This window comes from Apis mellifera, linkage group LG14 (genome assembly GCF_003254395.2).
Source record: "Apis mellifera strain DH4 linkage group LG14, Amel_HAv3.1, whole genome shotgun sequence".
Lineage (NCBI taxonomy): Eukaryota > Metazoa > Arthropoda > Insecta > Hymenoptera > Apidae > Apis > Apis mellifera.
In genome coordinates this window covers 3,452,698-3,474,080 of record NC_037651.1, presented here as the reverse complement: position 1 = coordinate 3,474,080, position 21,383 = coordinate 3,452,698, and the positions used below count along the sequence as shown (strand labels likewise).

Here is a 21,383-nt window from a genome sequence, read left to right as displayed (position 1 = left end):
CTTTATAATGCATTTTTCTTATAAATATTTATAAAATTGTTTAATTTTTGTTTTAATTGTAAATAAATGTCAAAATGTAAATTCCATGAATGACAGATTATTTTATAATAAATGTGTTTATATAAGATCTTATTGAACTTTCACAACGAACGAACGAATCAATCAAATTTTTTTTTTTTTTTACAGAAGCAAATATAAATTTTATAATAATTACACGTATCCTTGGATGTTACAATTTGGATCATGCATTAAATAAACAACGATGATTGCGATTTGCAGAGAGGATAATACGAATGATAATCGCTTTATGACGCGATTGTAAAGACTCCTCCAACTGAATCTAGTATCTGGGTCAAGCAATAAAGAAATAAATATGAACGATAAAAGCTCATGTGTATTCCATCGATCGGAAAATTTTTAGTCGAGAGAGGTGGATAGAAGTTCTCTCTTTTGTATCTGTTCGATATACGAGATGAAAAGTAAATAATAGAAGTAAGAAGGGAACAATATTATTCTTGATCCATGACAACGTGTATTCTATACTCTTTGGTATCGTTTTCTTTATCGCAATTTTTGTAAGAGTTTATCTAACTAAAAGCATTACTTTTTACTTTGGCAAGGAAGAATTCGTCGAACATTGACATAGTGTATTAAAATATTATTTTAAACGATAAGAAACAAACTAAAAAATTAAAATTATCTAAACGAATATATTTATATTATTGTTTTGTGAATGTATTAAAAAATATAATATAAAGATTTCAAAATAACAAAATAAATAATTTGATTACTTACTTTACTTATTTTGTGATAATAATTTTTCAACACTTTTTTGCTTCGTTCATTAATTGAAATAACTTTTTATTTTTTTTTATTTTTAATTAATTTTACATTAAAAAATAATTTTGTAATAATATGATACATCGTACACTTTCCAAGTTTGAATCTCATTAAGATATTGCAGAAATGTATGATTCATATATTAGCACATATATGAACACCCACATCAAATCTAAAAATAAAACACAGTCATGTTCATGAGTTCATAATAATAAAATATTATGATATAATACCAAATTTTTAATTCTATAAAAAATCTTCAATACATTTTTTTTTATTTTACTTTTCTTAAATATAGTAATTTTCTTGCATTAAATTTTTCTATTGTATAATTAACCTGGATGATGAGATATAAAAATCTTTATCAATCTTTATCATCATCTTTAAAAGGAAAAATTTTCGATGTTAGACATTTTATGCTACGAGCAAATCATGCAAATTTCTTTTGTAAAAAGTCGACAAAATGATTATACAAGTAAGCAAGCAAGAAAGAAACATGATGTCATCGACATTAATTGTAAATGATATCATCTCCTTAATAAGTTTCTTTTGTTTCTTTCCTTCCTTTTTTGTTTTTCATTAAACAAGAAGTACCATCAATATTTTTACAAAAAAAAAATTATTAATAATTTAAACAGCAAATATATATTTTAATTTTATATATATATTTAATGTGAAGTACTTAAATAATATCAAATTTCTATTAGATTTACATACAATTTCTGATCAAATATAATATAGATAAAACTTTTATCAATGTAGAATTTGAAATAAATATTTTTATTTTTCCGCAGATACATACTTAATGACATTAATTTCAATTTAATTTACGCATAATAAATAGGAAATGGAAAATGAACAGTGTACGTTTGATTTGCATCAAACATCATGAATCAAGGTAAGAATGGTTTGGAATGTATCAATTTTTAATTATGAATATTCAAATTGAAGAAAAATATATTAAATACTTTCTGCAAAAAAGAAAAATAATTTTTATATCTTATTATTATAACTTTATTATTAAAAATTTTCATTAACATATTTTTAAATTTTCAGATATTTCCATAATTTTGATATAATGAATTACCAACAGACATGCATATAATTAATAAAGAGATGAGTGAGATATTCACATACATATGTACATCAAAATTTTTTCATTGGAAATTTGTTCGAATTAGAAAGTATAATAAACTATTAATTATTACAATATATTCATTGTTAAAAAAAAAATTCGATGAATATCAAAATAATATTCATATTTTCATCTTTCTGTTTAATTAGATTTATTTCTACTTTAAATTCATTAACAGAAGAAAAAAAACTCGAAGAGAAGAAATGTGACGTTAAGAATCAGAAGAGTTTTTCGTACTTTGCTCAGACATGAATCGCCTTTTATTGGCTCCTTCGACTCTGATTTTTCCCACGTAATAACGAGAATCAAAGCTTTTTTTTTCTCATACTTGAAGAAGGATAATAAGTTTTATTATGTAATATGAATTCAATGATAATATGCGATATTATTACTGAATTAAACAACAATAGATATGATATTTAATGTTATTATATTCACACATCATATTATATTTATATCTAATAATTATCGATAATTTATTTAATTATTATTAAATTCTCTAGTTTAGATATTCTCAGATAAAATAATAAAATATTTAATTTTTATAGGGAATTCTACGATATAAAGTATTTTAAAATTAAATCAATAGTTTTCTATATAAAAATATCTCAATCTCCGCTCAAAAGACTATTCTATTTGAAATCGATTTCGTAATAAAATTTCGTAATCGATTTTAAAAAAAATGAATCGTTCCATTTCAAGCTTCCCGAGATCCAGAATTTTCTATCGAATCGAACAATTCCGTTTCCCTGCTGAAAATATAAGGAACTATTCATGTCGTTGAGTGAGAGAAGAACGTCGAGCTCGAGGCAGCTAATGAGGCTCGTTTTTCCTATTTCGAATCCAACTAGACAATCGTGGTGAACCACGTTGACGAAGAGAGAACCCGTTTCGAGTCGTTTGTCTCAACAAGACACGGATGGAGAACTGACTCTTGATTAATCTCTTGAGGAACAACATCGTATTTATATCGAATAAATTTAATTTTTCTTTAATTTAAAAATAATATTATAGATAATACTTGCTTTGCAATTTTTTCTCAGAAAATCAAATAGATATTTATTAGATATTTAATAGATAGATACAAAATATTTAAATATTATCTTTTTATCACATTTGTCACTTAATTAATTTCATTAACATTTATCAAGCAATCAATCAATATTCATGACATTTAAATTAGTGAAATACGAAATAATTAATAAATATGATACATTCAGGATGAAGAATTCATTGAACATACTTCGTTGTAAACTGTATGTACAATGATATTATTAATGTAACATGAAACATTATGATAATATAAATTAGAGAAATCAAAATATATTGTAGTATTTGTAAACAGATCAGTATTATAATTAAGTGTTTACTTACAGATAGTTTAATAAATCGGAGAAAAGTAGAACCAAAAAAAAAAAAAAGCGCAAGAATATAAATTGTAATCAAATTAATTACACGAACAAGTGGCCGGTAGTCCTAACGATCGACCACAAAAACCACAGATTTCTGGAGTGCTGTGCGGTAATTGTGTGAGTAAAATCGCATAAAATCCACGTGGTGACCAGGAGCCGAGTAACGACATGTCGACAATGTGCCTGGCACAGGCTGTAGAGATGACCAGCTTGCGTGGAGAAGATCAACACCGTTCAAAGTGGCCACGAAGCTTAACGAGGGTATACCACGATTTGTCTCTACGTTTCTATCGCTTCTAGATATTCTCAGATAAATCTCAATTCTGAAATAATAACAATAGAAATATATTATCTAAAATTTTGGTTTGATCATTAGAAAGATTATTTAGTCTATAATATAGATTCTTGATAATGGATTCTATGATAGTAACAAGGAATATTTGCAGAAATTTCATATCTAGCAATATGACTCGTTGACGACACCATGGAATATCTGTCAACTTTCTACCGTTTAATATTTGTTACTAGTCTTGTTTACATATTTCCAATATTCGAAAGATATATTCTATATATAGAAACTATTCACCTTATGTATAAAATAAGAATTTTATAGTGAAGAAAATTTTTAAAATTCATTTTAGAATATTTATTAATGTAATATATTTATTAGACCAGAAGAAAAAGAACTTGTTTTTTTTTCTTAATAAAAAAAGAAATAGAATAATATTTAATTTATATAGAATGAAAATCAAAAAATTAGACTTTATTTGATGTAGAAATAATTGGTAGAAAATTGAATTATAATGGAGAATATTGTATATATGAATATTTGAGATTCAAGTCTTTCATAACACAATAAAATAAAATAAATGAAAAAAAAAAAGATAGTAATTCAGATAAATTCATAAAATTTAAAAGAGCAAATATTTGATGAAAAGAAATATGAACATAAAAACAGATAATGAAAAGAGATAAACTGAAAAGAGATTTGGTGAATAATATTCTTGAAAAATTATGAAAAACATTTATATCAACCTTTTTTACATGTAATACAATTTTTGTAATTGAATACTTCCTCTTTTTTAAAAAACTGAGATCTGTTATAATTTTCACAGCTTTTTTCTCGTGAACATCACACTCTATGCTCGTTCAATAAAAATTTGATGCAATCTTTTCATATCGAAAAACGCAATCCGGAAAAACAAAAACGAGAAAGCTATAAAAACATATATAGGATTTTGAATCGCTGCTTTAAAGAAACGAGAGAAATGTAGTAAAAACTATTTCATGCTGTTCTCGTAGTTTTATTATCTGTCGTATTTATATTTTAAAATTTTACAAGCCGTAACTTACTTTAATAATATTAATAAATTTTGTTCCATAAAGTTTTATTTATAGAAATAAAATAAAAAAATAAGAATAATCAAATTTTCAATCAAATTTTACAAATTATAATTGATTTAATTAAAATTATTAAATTGATGAAAAAGAATCTAATCATCAACTATTATTAATTGTAAATTATCATACAAAATATCCTGATTACTTTCTATTAGAAAAAGAAATTTCTAAACTATTAATAACAAAAAATTATCAATTTAAAATATAATTTTAACTTTTATATTGAACAAAATTTATGATATGAAAGATAAGAAAGTCACGTAGAGATATTCATGTTTTTCATGTACCATTGGACATCTTTTGGACAAATTTTCGCAGTACGAAAATTAAGTAAACCGGTGAACCAACGTTGGACGTTAAAACTGAAACAAGGGTTAGGTATCATTTTCCACCAGGTACGATATTACCAGTTGTGTAATTAGATAAGCTGGTATATACACACCCACACTCCAAGAAGCACATTGTACACATTAGAATATGTGTACAACGTCGCGTGCTAATTATACCATAACGTGCAACATGCTGCATCCCTTATACAAGTCGATAATAACAAACAAGCATGTTTGTCTTTTCTCATAATTAAATGCAACAATCGGTTTGTCTTTGGATGAAAACCATCATATCGATTAATTGGTGTGTGAAAAATTTCTTGAGTTCTGAAAAATAAGTTGAAAAAGATCAGGTATAAGCGACTATGTTTTTACAAGATGTATTTATGAATATTTGATAACTTATGAAAACATATTTTAAACGTGAAATAATATTAAATAAGAGATCAACATTTGTATAACGTCAGTATATTATTTTGAAATTGTACTTTATTAAAAAACTGATTCATCATATTCATTTTATATTATCATTGTAATTTAAATTTAAAAAAAAATGAGATTCGTTCCACATTTTTTCAAAGAAAGAATTTATATCTTCTACAAACATTGAAAGATGGTATCGGTGAGACTTCACCAAAGAATGTGAATGGTTTCTTATGGAATGTGAATGGTTTCTTATGGAATAAAAGTGATGAAAAATAATAAAATGTAGAGCAATTTTTAGCAAGATGCAATTTTCTTTTTTTGAATGAATGATATAAGTTATTTCCATTACTAGATAATAAATTTATATTAAAATAAACAAGTAATGAAAATTTCTAATATAAATAATTGTAAAGAAAAAAACTGTGAAAATCACTTCATGAAAATTTACTATTAAGTCATATGATAAATTCATGCATTAAAAAATTGTCATGAAAATAATATATTTCACCGTTCTTATTTTAAAATTGATATTGAAATCAGTATGAATTCATACAGTAATTGCTATGTGTGTACGAAAAGCAAATTTTGCACGTCAAAACATCGGAGGAGAACGCGAGCGATAAATCAGTCAGCGTCGACTGTGCGAACAGTTGCGAATGACGCGAAACGGAAAGTTTTCCGCCTCTTGAATTGATCAAAGATCACAACTTTCTTTTAAAATCCACACTGGTCGTGAAGTGATTAAAGTTTCTGTTTGAATTGACTTGGGCTGTGCTGGTAACTACTTTTAATTAAAAGAAAAGTAGGAACACCCTACCTTTGTAAAAAAGGAGAGAAGGATGAACGATTTCTTCGTTGTTGCAGATTGAACGTAGAATAAAACCTGGAGAATTCTTTCTGCAGCTGATCGAAGATTATGATGCTATTTCTGGAACAGAGATTTTAAAAATTTCTCAAAATTTTTATCATATTTTTATATATTAAAGAAAAAAGAGGTATTGTTAAATATTGTTTTGATTTAATCCATTTTTATTTTTTTTTTTATAACTAAGAATTTAAAATAAAAATAAAAATTGTATGCTAAGTCATATTACCTAATAATTTGATTAAATTTTTATTGTGAAACTTCATAAAGCTTTTACCAATAATATAAATATTAGAAATTATAAATATTTGATTATAAAAAATTTAAAAAATTTTTTAAACATTTGTGCAATTATTGTGGAAAATCTTAATCTAACTCAATGATTAAAATTATATCTATAATTTCCCTACTCTATTACTTATATTGGTGGAAAATTAAAATTTTATAAAATGCATTTGATATAATTGAATTGATCTATAACAAAGAGAAAAGATTGATTATTTAAAAAAATTTTCATTGATGAATATAATTTTCCATAATTTAATACATCATATTATACTTCCATCTATAATATATTGATAAAAATTTAAACTTAATTCATTCCATTGCATTTATTTGTATACACCAAAAAAAGAAAAGAAATGCATTTTTCGTAAAATTCTGTCATCATTCGATTAAATTTATTCCGTAAATCTCAACGTACGCATATGCAGCCTGGATTACAAATTATACGTTTCTTCGGTAGAAACGTAAATTTATATCCGCGTGTCATTATTATGCAACTCGAGGTACACGAAATGTATCAAGTATACGATTAATGGGCTCGTTTTAATGTCGCTAAAAGCACCAATTTGTTCCCAGAATTAGAATGCATTTACAAAGGAAACGCATTGTCCTACTGTTTACCACGTAACATGATGTATCTCGATATCGCGTTCTAGTATTCATTTATCACACCATTACGAATCATAATCGTTCTTATAATTTTAATTAATTTTAATATTCATACGCGTAATATATGTACAAACATTGTTAATCGTTTCTGCTATAATTATTAATGAGAATAATATTATTTTCGATAATTACATTTACCGCATGATATCGTTATTGATATTATAATTATTATTATTTAAAGAACGCATTTTTGCCTGAATTCAAAAGAATCAACGTTATTTATAAATCTTAATGCAAAACTTTTCGAAATGTTTTCGAAAACAACTGAAACTATTACCTGTTATCGTTTCGTATTATGGAAATTTAATTGCTACTGCACAGCAAACGACTTTAATAGGTGTTTCTAATATTTTTAATTACATTTCATATATCGTGTTTCGTAATGTGCGTGTTAACCGCTATTCGCTGTTGCTGAGTTAAATAGCTGTAGATCTCGAAGTATAACCTTTTGAAATTTTATTAAGATATATTTAATAAAATTCTTGTCGTTACGATAAATAAAAATACGTAATTATTTGCGTGATATAAATATTTGTGTATGAAATTGTGATAGTGTTCATGTAAGTTATAATTATTTCATTATGTAAATTGAATGATTATTATACTGATTCTAAGATTTGTAATAGTTTCATTACATATATATATTTTTTTTTTCCGTAAAGAACAAATTTAAATTTTTATGGATAGATTATTTAATAATAAGATTATATAATAAATTAATATTTTTTTAAACTGTTATTTTATGATTTCATTAAACATTAATATATGTAATTCATTTTATAAATTTCATGCATTAAATAAAATTATAATTCTATCTATATATAAATGTGGAATTCAAGATAGAAGAAATCTTTATCCTATTATCGTAAAAAAAATTGACCTTTACATCTAGATAAATATTAAATAAATACTACAAAATCAATATTTTCTTCTAAGAAATATGAGATAATCTATTTAACACGAAAGAACCGGTATGATTAGTTATAAAAAAGAAATCAAATAAAGAATAAGTAAAAAACAGCAAAATTCAATTTAATCAAATTTAGTTATCCCAGTTTGATACTAAAAATTTTACATAATATCTATTATTCTATTATATAATTTTTTTCATAAATGTATTTATATTACAAAATATAATTGCACTTGTTTCTTAAATAGATAATGCTAATAATTTTCATTTCGTAAGATTAATGTAGAAATTTGAAATATTTCACGAAAAAATTTTGTTACATGAACGAACAAATTCACCTACACAACAAATTATAATTCAACATTATATCTATTTATATATATATATATATATATGTAAGTACATGATTTTTAAATGTCAGATATGATTTTCACATTTCCACACGCAAAACATGCATTTTTACGAGAAACATATCATAAATCACTAAAAAACCGACACTCTTATCAATTAACTAGTTCTCACAACTTATGATATTATCAAACAAATGACATACAAGCATGACATTTTCAAGTTGTCATTTATATAATTGTAATATGATATTAAATAAACTGTAAAATGCATTTAAAAAAAGACAGAAAGAAAAAAGTAAAAACAAAGGATAAAATCATTCATTATCGAATAACGAGATTATTATAATAAATTAATAGATAAACCCTTGCATGTCCTGGATTATAAGTCATGTTATCATGTTAATTTAAATAATGTATTATTTCATATTTTGTCTATGGATATTTAGTTCTTTAAATTTTTTAGAAATTAAAATATACAAATAATTTGTATATTTTCTTATCTTGTAAATTTAGGATTTATCAATTGTATAATAATTTTTTATTCTTTCATTATCAAGTGATTAATTAGAATATTAAACTCTTATATGCTAATAGTGATATATTCTTTGATTATAAAAACAACTTTCTATATTTAAAACTGAGAATCCCATAATCATATATTAAATAAATTATTTATTATTAAAAATTAAAAATTTAATAATCAATGTTCAAAAATTTATTATATATGTTATTATAAATTACTATATATTATTTTATTCATTTATATATATTATTTTATTTATTATATTTTTCATTATTATCATTTTTATTATATTATATTATTATTATATTTAAAAAATTTATAAATTTTATTTAAAAAATTATCTACCAATTTAAAATACATAAATATTAAAATTATATCCATAGTATTTTCTTCAAACAAACATTATGTATAACAATATTAGAAATTCGAGGAACACTCAAAACGAAAAAATTCAATATAAGTACATAACGCGAGACGATCTTATCACTTCATTGCAATTCCACGAGTTGCATGCTTATCACACAATACGTAATATCGTACACAAATTCTATTATCACATTCAATAATGTATATCACGTTGTAAAGTTTTTATTCCAACGATAACTATATAATTTATCAAACTTCTAATATATAAAGAACTGTCAAATTTATAAATAATATAGTTGAAAATGAAAATTCATATTAATTTTATTTATCTTTTTTAAAATTTATTATAAAAAATTAAATTAATAAAAATTAAAATATATGTATTAAATGATATTGATATGTATTGAATATAATCTTGTTCATATTCAACGTATCTTTTTTTTATATTTTTAATCTGTTAATATAATAAAAAATTACTTTATTGATAACAAGAAACTTTTTCTTGTTAAAAATGTAGAAAACATATCATCGATAAAAATAAAATTGATATCATTTATAGCTATAAAATGAATTATTTTAGGTTAGTTTTAATATATTTTTAATCATAACATTTTTTATAATAATAAAAACGTAAAAAGTCTATTTAGTTGAAATATAAAAATAAATTGAAATTTTTTTATTGAAATGATAATCTCAATAATAAATTAAATTATATTCTTCGATTGTCAAATAAAATAAAAGTATAAAAATGAATATATTTGTGAACCATTTACATCATAGTAAAAAAGTACATCAAAAAGAAATATTTTTACATATTAAATTTATGCTGAATTTTACCATACAATAATAATCTTCCTCTATAATTTCATAAAATATTACAATTATACGAATTCATTAAATATGTTTCATTAGATTTAATATCTTATCTATACTTTGAATTAAGGTTATTACTACTTTGAATTTTCTACATTTTTATTTTTCAACATATATCAATTTTTCTAATCAATCAAAATTTAATTTATATTAAAATTATACTACAAAGTAATCATTCCATTGGAAAATTTAAAAATTCCAATTCAATAATTTCATCTATATTTTACTTGCTGCGCATCAAAAATCACACCTATACACATGCAAGAAATGCAACCTTATCACTTGTTCACCACAAATCACTCGTATATCAGACACGTTGCAGGTACGTGCAAATCTCACGCTATCTTGTTGCAATGCTATGTTATCAGCGAAAGCGTGACTACCGAATCGAACATGAGCAAAGTTGATTGCGACAGATACAAAGAGGGACGTCTCATCATCGTCAATTAGCGAAAGCTTAAGGCGGTATTCCATATAACCAAAAAATGGTTTGGATATGCATTCAAATATTTTTAACTATACGCCAGCGCCACGTGTAGGTTATTTTTAGTACATACATGAGTACATGTAACTGATATATTAGACATACTATGTCATTTGACAATTATAGGAAATTCTACCTTCAGTGAAACAAAAGAAGAACGAAAAATAACGCGCGGAAATGAGATAAAGATAATATCCTAGGGAAAGCCGAAAACGAAGGAAAAACAATAGACTATCGGGATCTGTGCGTCGAGTGTCGAGTCAACGGTCTTTTGTCTACATTTCACGGCGTTTACGAAGGCGTCACGGTGAACAGAAAGGATCGAGATCGCGGGAAAAAAAGTGTCACGTACGCGGCGCAACCGCGACGAAGAATCGTTTTTTAACGACCGATCATCCCAGTCGATCCATCGCAAAAAAGAACGATCGGGAGCCAACGGTGAAATAATTTCTTCTCTCAGACGGGATTCACGACGAGATTGTTCAGTATTGTGAGTCTTTCTTTTATTCAGAACCTCTTTCGATTATTCTTTGTGTGCAGTGTGGTTAAATTAAGATAAATAAAACTTTTGTTCCGGTGGACATTTCGATCTTTTAGTGAAATCATTGTGAAAGGAAAGAAAAATGATTTTGATTATGTGTATTATGTGTGTGTATTTCGTTTATAAGTTTGACATGTTGTATACTTGAAAAAATATTTCGTAATGAAATGGATGTATATTGTTTTATTTATTTAAATAAGTCTTGGAATATTTAATATATGTTGTACAGTTGTATTTAAAAAAGCGATTTATTTATAAAATTCATATATTAACATGGTATATAGTAACGAATGAATGCATGAAATGTCTGAAAACAAATGCAAATACTTTGTTGTATTTTGTATTTAATAAAAAGATGTTTTCAGAAAAATTTTAAGACCAAGCCAAGTAAAAAAAATTTTTAAAAATATGTAAATTGAAAAAAATATAAAAATCAATACATTATTTTGTAGACAAATGATGTAAGTAATTTTATTTAAATATTCTTTTAATATTAGATAATTAAATAAAAAAATAATTAAAAATTTAAAATAATAAAATAAAATTAATTTCTTTCTTTCTTATGATAAGAAGTAAAACAATAATTTTTATTTAAATTGAATAAATAAATTTTATTCAATTTAAATTATAAAATTTAATTAATACTGAAATTTCTAAGAAAATATTTTTTTGTTCTTTTATTAAAGAAATCGATTTAAAGATCTTTCATATTTGAATAGTATTATTTTTAAATAGTATAATTTTATTGTTTGATATTTTTTAATTATTTAAAGAAAATTTAATCTTGATCGCTTATCTCAAAAACTTTAAAAAACTAATCATTTTATTGATAATAATAATTAAAAAATAATTGATTATTACGATATGCATCTAAATTTAATATTCTCATATTATTTTATCTACTTTTTTAGTATTTATCAATATAAATTACAAATATAAATAATAAAATCTTTTTTAATAGTTTTTTTTTTCAATATTATGATTGGCATACTTAATTATACTAGCATATCGACTAACAGGTTATATGAGTTACTCTATACGACGGGGGTGAATGAATTTCACGAATGTCAGATATGAATGAGCTTATCATGCATTTTGTGTGAATGACAAGTGCAGAACGGACTGAGTGGTTGTTTGTGGTTGAAATTCGGTTTCATGCGAAATACAAGTCTGAATGAACTCTAGAAACGTACATGCTCATGGTATTTCTATAAGGAGATACATATACGTGAAATGAATGTATAAAATGTATTTGTGATATACATGTGATATACATTTCCATCCATAAATCATTGACAATCAGTAAAATTAATAAATAATATTAAATATATTCCAAGCAAATTTTATTTAGAATTATTGTTTTTAGTTTATATAAATAAATAATAAACATATTTTTTTTTTATTTAATATTTAATGTTATGCTTTTGAATAGATCTTGTGAATTTTATTATGTTAACATTGCCAACTGTATCAAAAAATGACAATTTCCTCATTATTTCACGCATTCACAAAAATATATAATGAATATTACATATTTTATTTCGATTAATTAACTCAAATAAGATATCATTTAATTCAATCAAGAAATCAAACTGTCATTCACATTTATTTTACTTTTTATTATTTATTTTATTTTTGTTTCTGTATATATAAATTTAATTTTGCTAATCTTAATTTAATAAGAAATTTTTTCAGGATTTTAAAACGATCGCATTTAATTAATCTCTTTTCTACTTTTATCTCTCGTACAATGTTTGCCAATGACTCTATTACATTTGTGGGTGATAGACTGAATATTAATGAAGAGCAAACGTGTGAATCTAAAATTCGTTTCCCGATATTCTCCATTTATAGTCATCCTCCATACTGAATTTTGATGTACCATTTATCTCGATAGCTGTTAGCTGTTGCTTTCTAATTTCTTGAAACTGCATAATTTATAAAATCTATATATTTCATTTATATGATATAGTAATAAATAAATATTGTTTTAATATTGAATTATAAATATATATTATGACAAAATTAGAATATGATTAAAATTTTACATTCTCCATTATTTATTTGAAATTTTTAAAAATGAATCTAATGTAAATAATTTAAAGAAATTGTATTGATTTAAAGAAATTAATGCGAAAATTTTCTTAGAAAAATTTAAAAAAAATTATTATTGTATTTTTTTTAATTTATCAATATAATAGTATAATGATGATGTAAGTATAAAAAAAAAATGTGATTTTTTTTTTCTTTTTTCAGAAAGTGCTTTTTTCAATTTCCATTGAAATTTATGTACACATATCGTATTTCATTTTCTCCTTACTATTTTTTAATTTCAATGAAACATTATTTTTTTCTGTTAGTCGAGATAGAAAGTGCACACGCTAGAGATACAGAGATGATCGATTTTACGTTTGCCGAAGCTAGGTTGAATACTAATCAACTTATCAAGATGTTTCAATATTCTTTCGTCCATCTCTTTTTTTTTTCTTTTTTTTTTTTATTGTCGAAATTCTCTTCGAAGCAATCGTCATATTTGAATATGATATTCATTATAGTAATACATTTCAAAAAAATTATCTAATAAAATATAAATTTGATCTTTGCCTTTCGATATTCGCCTTTTTTTTTTCTTTTTTTCTTCTTCTAAAATATTTATTCATATTATATATCAATTGCATTTATAGTGATTATTAAACTGATTATTAATATTTACTATAAAAATGATCAATTCTTGTTAGACTACATTTCATTCAAATTTCACAGTATCACATATTCCATCAGAGAGTAGATATGAAACTGTCACGTGGACAAATAGCAAAACCAAGCTCGAATATTAACTGATCCACGAACGTGAAATGTTCCAAACGCGCTTTAATGGTTTTTACTATTTACATGAGATTTTGCTTTGCCACATATTGTAAAAAGCGAATGTGACGGTGGTTGGAAAAAAGCTTTCAGGCGTAGGTAAAACTATAATAGATTAATTTCATTTTGACAAAATTCATGACAAAATTCATAAAATTCGGGAATTTTTTTTTTATTATTACAATTTTGATATTTAATTTTGACTTACCCATATTTATTATAACTTATACATATGCATAAAATTTAATCTTTCATTTGTTATAATTTTTTTCATAATTTTAAATCTATAAATCTATATTTACATAAGTTTCAGATAAAACATTCATTATAAAATAAAAGTATTTTCAAAATTTTTAAAAATTATTCTTTTTAATACTTACTATATCATTTATACTGAAAATAAAAATAAATTTTATTCATTATTTTTTGAAGAAAAAATAATTTTCCTAATTAAAATTTTTATCTTCAATATATGTAATATTCATTTTTTTTATGAATGTTTCTCAAATACATATTCAATATTTACTTATTATATTGGTGCAAAATATTTCATTTTTGTTATTAAAATATGATCAAAATATTTATGAACAATTTAATTTATGTAATATGCTAATAACTCTAACAACAAATAATACAACAACAAATAATACAATTGACTCTGAAGTGGATTTCATTTATAATTAAAATAATATTTAATTCATTTAACTTAATTTAACATTATTAAGTTATATCTTTCCATAAATATTTTTGAATATTAATTTTAATATTAACATATTTATAAACATGTATAAAATAAACAATTTCCTCAAGCATAAACTAATAAATATATATAAATAAAAATTTTCTAAATTAAATTATATATGTGAAAATGTTTCTATAGTTATTGGTTTTTTCAATAATAATAAAATAAAATAAATATATATGAAAGAAATAAATATGTATGAAGAATACAATTATTGCAGACAATTGTAAAAATGAAAAAATTTTTAAAAATGAATAGATATTAAATTTATATTCATAATAAATATAAATTTATTAAAATAATTATAAAAATAAAAAAGACTTAATAAATTACAATATCACAATAAAAAAATTCTTTAATAATTTATCATAGACAAAAATAAATATAAATTTATTTGATCTCAAATTAACACCACGAAATTGAAAACCATCGAAATGCTGTTATGATAAATTACTTATGTAGATATAAAAAACAAATGATAATAAATAATAACAATATTCGGCTTACTGTACAATATGTGCATTAACGTAATAATAGTAATTACCAGTTTAGATAATTATTCTTCTAATATTATACAGAAACGTGTGTATATTGTGAAGTTGCATCATAATGGGAATTTAATCACACGAAAAAATGCAGTGATAGTTGACCGTGTGCGGCTCGCCTTTCAATTTTCTCGCGTTAAATACCGCGGAGAATTCGATAAATTTGGAACAACTGGCACGGTAGAAATTCCACGGATAAATGAAAAGACAAAAACGAACCGTAGCGAACGTATGACCCAGTTGAAACAATTTATCAGCGCCACAAAGCATGCGGACCTCTAAAAAAGGATAAATAACAGATAACGAAAGATAAGCTACATGCCAATTTATCGCTACCGTCAACAATTTTAACCAAAGTGCAACGTGCAAATGGAATTTTATATAGATATATAGATTCATCACAATAAATAAGAAGCATCGATGATTCTCATCATTTCACATCAATGAATTTTAACACTTATAAATGAATTTTCAATTTAGAATTCGATTCGGAAACAATATTGAACATATATTTAATATATTTAATATGGATATGTGTGAATTCCTTTTACATACCATTAGAATACAGCTACTTTCATATTAAATATGAATGACACATGCGTATCTTTAGAACGCCGTAATTGCAACAGCATTCTTGGTTCATTTCGAATAAATTTCCACCTATCAATGTTGAATAGAAAATAACATAAAGGAAAATGATGTAATTAAATCGATTAAATTATTATTTATTTTTTATATAAATTATATAAACAATATAATTCGAAAAGTGTACAAAATTAATATTTTTACTGTTTGATTGTTCATTATTTTGATCACGTTCAATTTTCTTTGAAAGTGTGAATCGTTTCTTTAATTTTGAAAAAAATTTTCATCATAAAGGTTATCACGATTCTTCTTTCAATATGATAAAAATGTTATAAAAAAAAAATTATAATTCTATATTATTATTGTATTCTATTATATTCTATTATAATAATGATATTATAACAATAGATAAATCATTATCTAAAAAAATCATTACAATTGCAATGTAAATACTCTACAATTCAATAGAGGAAATTAATCAATTCTTTATTTTTTTCTGCAATGATTAATCGTATATAATTGATAAAATTTAGATCTACAAATAATTATATTGAAATATAAGAAACAAATGCGTACACAAACGTTTCGATTTGATCGCGTACTGTATCAGAAGATCTACTGTATTAGAAGAACTACAATTGCCAGTCTTTCCTTCACCAATAGTGACATTAGAACCACGTGACTTACGATCAAGAACGCATGCGCAGATCATCGAGCGGGCGGTTTACTGCCAATCTCGCACGTGTGTTCAAACGAATCTAGTTGCGTTCCAGTAGTTTCCAGTATCTACAAAGGATTTATAGTGCTATCGTCTGTTTCAATCATCATAATAAGAAAAAAACGTGAAAAAAAAAGGAACTGCAAAATCACGTGAATTGGTGAGTGAGCGTAGTGAATCTGATGTTGAATTAATGAAAACGAAAATATCGAAATCGAGGCTATTCATGAATTGCAATAGATCCACGTGTGATGAAAATATCTATTTTACATACATGACATGATTCGTCGCAAGCTGATGTGTAATGCGTGTTGCATAGACGTCACGGAATAGCAAAAATTCATGCAACATTCAGTTTCCTTACTGGTAAATGCACTTATGCAAAACAAGATACCAGCTGTTAGACTGTTATTTTTTCATCGTCGTTGATGGCGTAACATTATTCTCATGCAAAATTTCTCGTTCCCGATAATAATACTAATAGATTTACAAAACGTGAGTCTGTGTATTTATTTCTGATTAATATTTTTGTCGTTTCGTTCTTGGCATCTCTTTTACGTGACATAAAAGAAATCATTACGTATAAGATATGATATAAAATAATTTTCGAAAAATAATTTGTAAGTGAATTCCAGAAGGTAAGACAATATTAATAGTTATGTTTTCAATTATTAATCTTTCGTGTTTTGAAGTATTTGTGTATTGTATTGAATTTCAAGGTCGACCTTGCCGATACCATGTATAATCTGCTCTACGCATGTACCAAAATATCTCGCCCTTGTACAAAAACTGAGTGTTCGTTCCAAACATTTGCTAAAGAAAAACTTAAGTTACATACATAGATTATACAAAGATGTATACATTTTGCTATTATTTTAAAATATATATATTTTATAATAATAAAATTAATTAAATAATATATAATATTGTAACTTTTATATTATTAGTATTTATATTTTTAGTTATTTATATTTAATTTGTCTCGTATATATACATGAAATATATAATATATATATATAATACATTTATTATTTATTAATTAATTTATTAATTTTATTGATAAAATTAATATTGATATATTATTTTTTTATCTTATATAAGTTAAATTAAAATTATTTTATAGAAATTTTTATGCATTTTCAGACTTTTAATTTATAAAAATGGTATCATCAACAATAATGGAAAATGGAAAATCCAACCCATCAAGAAAACCTTCTGCAGTGGGTATTGGTCCAGGCAATTATCGTTTAGTTGGTTGGGATATGGATACTACGGGCAAAAAAGTTATAGATGAAATATGTCAAATAGCTGGATATACACCTAGTTCCTCATATTCTCAATATGTAATGCCATATAAAGATCTTAATCCTCCAGCTATGAAAAGACATAATATGAAAATAGTAACTATTGGCAAGTTTCGTGTACTTAAAGATAATAAAACTAATAAGGTAAAATTTTTATCAATATTAAAGAATTAATATTTTATATTTAATCATATTAAATCCTATATTTTTATATAGGCATTAAAAACTAAAAGTGAAGTGTCTGCATTAACAGATTTTATAACATGGCTTTCCTCTATAAGAGGAGATGCAGCAGATGGTATAATATTAGTTTATCATGAACCACGTAAAGTTATTCCTGCTATGTTAATTGAGTCTTTAAAAAAATATAATCTTCTGGAAAGATTTAAACAAATTGTAAAAGGCTTTGCAAATGGATTTAATATTGCTGAAGTAAAATGTGCAAACACAGTTCGTGCATATACTCTCAGGACATTATCCCAAAGTTTATTTAATCAAGTTAGCAAATTTTTCTTAAAATATTATTATACATGAACTTTTTACATTCTAAATAATAAGAAGATATTTCTTTATATAATTATTTTAATATAAAATTGTTATAATTTAAGGAAACACAATTAGGCAATGCAAAAGATAGAGCATGCCTGGCTTTACAAATAGTACAACATTTAAGTTCATTAGAAGTTACAAAAGGAAATGAAGCAGATGGCAGTGGTGATAGTGATAGTGCCATGAAAAATACTGTTGAATTTATTAGGGAATTTGTTCAACCAGTAGAAATAGAAGAACAAGAATATGCAGGTAATATGAATATGCAATAGAAATTAAAAGCTATTTTGAATATGAAATATTTTATTATGTAATATAATGATCTTGTTTCAGAATTAAAAATAGTATTTGAACGACAAAATAGTTTAAGGCCTATTTTTGGAGTTCTATTTCGTGTAAATCGTCGAGAACGTCAACATGCTAGTCCTTTACGACGATTGCTTGCTGAAGCAGGAATAGAATATTCTCAGTTACAAGTTTGTATAAATTAAAATAAAATTACTGTTTTTAATTAAATTATTTTATATATTATAAAAATAAATGAAATTTTAATATTGAATATTAAATTAATACGATAATGTAAATAATTTATTATTTTAATAATTTTTAATTATTATTAAATATTATATAGGAAGCATGGAGTAATGGAAAGAAAGAAGGCTTAGATAAATTAATTAAGGAAAAATTAACTGCAACTGACGAAAAAAAAATAGAAGATGTACTGATCGTTCTTGAAGGTCATTTTGATCCTGATAAGAAATCCAAATTAAAAATATCAAGAGACAAGAGTCAGATAAAAATGAAAAACTCTAATATTAACGACGATAGAGAAAATAATAATAAATGTGATTCAGGTACCGAAACTCCCGACAGCACTACTCCTAATTCACCACTTAAAATAAAATCCGAATCTTCTGAGAATAGTACATTTATAGCAGAGGAATAAGAATTATACGATTCTTTTTTCAGTGCCTTTTAACTAATTATAAGATCAATATTGTTATCAGTAACAGAGTTTATGATCATTCCGTTCATTCTTATCATAACGTTATTCTAGTGTGATAAAGTATGAGTGTTATTTGTTGCAGTATTGTATTTAAGTTTTTATTTTCGTTATAACAAAGGATAGTGTATCCTTAAAGGATACAAAACTCGATTTAACAAAATTATGTACAAATAACACATTAATTAGTTTTTTAGTTTATATTTTTTTTAGTTTAATAATTCATTTTATGCTCATTGATTTCTATTTAATCGGATTAACGTTATAAAAAGTGATTGTTTAGAGACTGTCGACATAGAAATATATTCAAATGCTACAGAATTTTTGTTTTCCATATTTTCTGAGATTAGCATATCATTTTTTTTTTTTTTTTTTTTTTTTTTTTTTTTTTTTTTTTTTTTTTTTTAATGCTAGTGAGATTTGCGTACAAAGTACATAAGTGATATTTAAAGAAAAATATATATATATATTTTTGTACCTCAAAAATTTAATAAAATGAATGATGCATCATGTTGCATTTACATGTTAAATTTTGTTAAATTAAACAATTAAATAAAGACTTCGAATTGTAATTCTTTGTTCGATTATTAACTTAAATATTTTGTTCTATTTTTATTCCTTTCTTTCTTTCATTTCTTTTTTAATTTATAAGAAATTACAAATTATAATTTACAATTAAACCACATATCAATATCGATCTTATGTTCTGAAATGGGTGCAATAACGGCATTTTTTTCATATAAAGAAAAAACAATCGGATGACTTCAGCGTAATTTCTCTTTATTATAAAATGCATCTCGATTCAGTGCAGCCATCGAGATAAAGTCAGAAATGAATTAAATATATGAATGCCTATGCAGTGGACCATTGTATCCGTTTATGGACTTCCATAAAGCATGCCAAACGCCTCGAAGCGTAAACAGGCTGGTGCACTGCGTACAAGATTAAAGAAGTATATACTTATTAAGAAAATCGACGTAGATCTCTTTAGAGCAAAACTTAATTGTATAAATAAAATATTATGAAAAAAATTTGTCGAATATAGGAATTTTTAATTAATGAAATTAATAAGATATAATTAATAAGAAATGTAAAAGATATTTCTTTTTCTTATTTTAATCTTCTAAACATGATATATGTTCAAAACTTTATTTTATTATTAAAATTTTCTTTTAAAAAAGAAATATATTGTATATAATACTGAAAATTTATAATTTTTCTAATTAGATACATGATAAATGTAATTTTTAAAAAATATTTGTATAAAATTGATTTAAAATCTTTAAAATATTGAGAAAAGAAATTTAGAAATATTTTGCAGTTAAAAACTTACAAATGCACAGATTATTATTTAAAGATACATAAATTTATATATTTTAATATTATAAAATTAAATTAATAAATTATTAAATTAAAAATGTAATAAAATATAACTATTATAAACAAAATATAAATAAATATATATCTCTTTAAGAAAAAAATTATGATTAAGAATGTGATAAAGGCAAAATTATTTAACATTTTTTAATATCTTAATAAGTATTTTTTGAAAAAATAAAATAAAATATATAATGTAATTTAATACTGTATTATGACATTTATTTAAAATTTCCTTCACATTATTAAACATTAAAAATATAATTTTACTTATATTAAAATTTGC

The 21,383-nt window shown here is 23.7% G+C and overlaps 2 protein-coding genes across 16 annotated transcripts; one reads left to right on the top strand and one right to left on the bottom strand.

The window, feature by feature from the left end:
- Positions 1–865: 865 nt before the first annotated feature.
- On the bottom strand, positions 866–16,789 carry LOC100576803. 10 transcript variants are annotated; one of them, XR_001705625.1, is made up of 6 exons: positions 16,723–16,789; positions 16,117–16,221; positions 6,361–6,471; positions 5,231–5,444; positions 5,076–5,150; positions 3,014–3,710 (listed from the first exon to the last, which is right to left on the bottom strand). XR_001705625.1 is itself a non-coding variant. In XM_026445034.1 (4 exons), exons 1-3 carry the CDS (start codon positions 10,856–10,858, stop codon positions 3,452–3,454), a joined length of 594 nt encoding a protein of 197 aa, XP_026300819.1. In that variant the 5' UTR covers positions 10,859–10,874; the 3' UTR covers positions 866–1,012; positions 3,431–3,451. The 10 variants fall into 10 exon arrangements, 3 of the variants coding, with proteins under 3 accessions (XP_026300819.1, XP_026300818.1, XP_026300820.1); XR_001705620.2 differs by lacking the exons at positions 16,117–16,221; positions 16,723–16,789 and adding an exon at positions 15,561–16,097; XR_001705621.2 differs by lacking the exons at positions 16,117–16,221; positions 16,723–16,789 and adding an exon at positions 7,640–8,019.
- On the top strand, positions 11,003–20,088 carry LOC551582 (maternal protein exuperantia). Of its 6 annotated transcripts, XM_026445030.1 has the most exons (7): positions 17,366–17,502; positions 17,584–17,659; positions 18,008–18,312; positions 18,385–18,666; positions 18,777–18,969; positions 19,051–19,193; positions 19,349–20,088. In XM_026445030.1, the coding sequence occupies exons 3-7, from the start codon at positions 18,025–18,027 to the stop codon at positions 19,661–19,663; spliced, it is 1,221 nt and encodes a 406-aa protein (XP_026300815.1). In that variant the 5' UTR covers positions 17,366–17,502; positions 17,584–17,659; positions 18,008–18,024; the 3' UTR covers positions 19,664–20,088. The 6 variants fall into 6 exon arrangements, with proteins under 6 accessions (XP_006560074.1, XP_623977.2, XP_026300817.1 ...); XM_006560011.3 differs by lacking the exons at positions 17,366–17,502; positions 17,584–17,659 and adding an exon at positions 11,003–11,358; XM_623974.5 differs by lacking the exons at positions 17,366–17,502; positions 17,584–17,659 and adding an exon at positions 16,830–17,024.
- Positions 20,089–21,383: the final 1,295 nt, after the last annotated feature.

What these genes read in the sequence shown, in the direction of transcription:
- LOC100576803 (XM_026445034.1), bottom strand. Translation starts at nt 10,858, where the DNA reads ATGGAATACCGCCTTAAGCTTTCGCTAATTGACGATGATGAGACGTCC. An exon ending in CATTTCTTGCATGTGTATAG is followed by an intron (nt 6,472 to 10,634) that starts GTGTGATTTTTG and finishes TCTCTGTTCCAG; the next exon opens with AAATAGCATCATAATCTTCG. An exon ending in TTCTCTCCTTTTTTACAAAG is followed by an intron (nt 3,711 to 6,360) that starts GTAGGGTGTTCC and finishes TTATTATTTCAG; the next exon opens with AATTGAGATTTATCTGAGAA.
- LOC551582 (XM_006560011.3), top strand. Translation starts at nt 18,025, where the DNA reads ATGGTATCATCAACAATAATGGAAAATGGAAAATCCAACCCATCAAGA. An exon ending in AAGATAATAAAACTAATAAG is followed by an intron (nt 18,313 to 18,384) that starts GTAAAATTTTTA and finishes ATTTTTATATAG; the next exon opens with GCATTAAAAACTAAAAGTGA. An exon ending in CCCAAAGTTTATTTAATCAA is followed by an intron (nt 18,667 to 18,776) that starts GTTAGCAAATTT and finishes TTATAATTTAAG; the next exon opens with GAAACACAATTAGGCAATGC.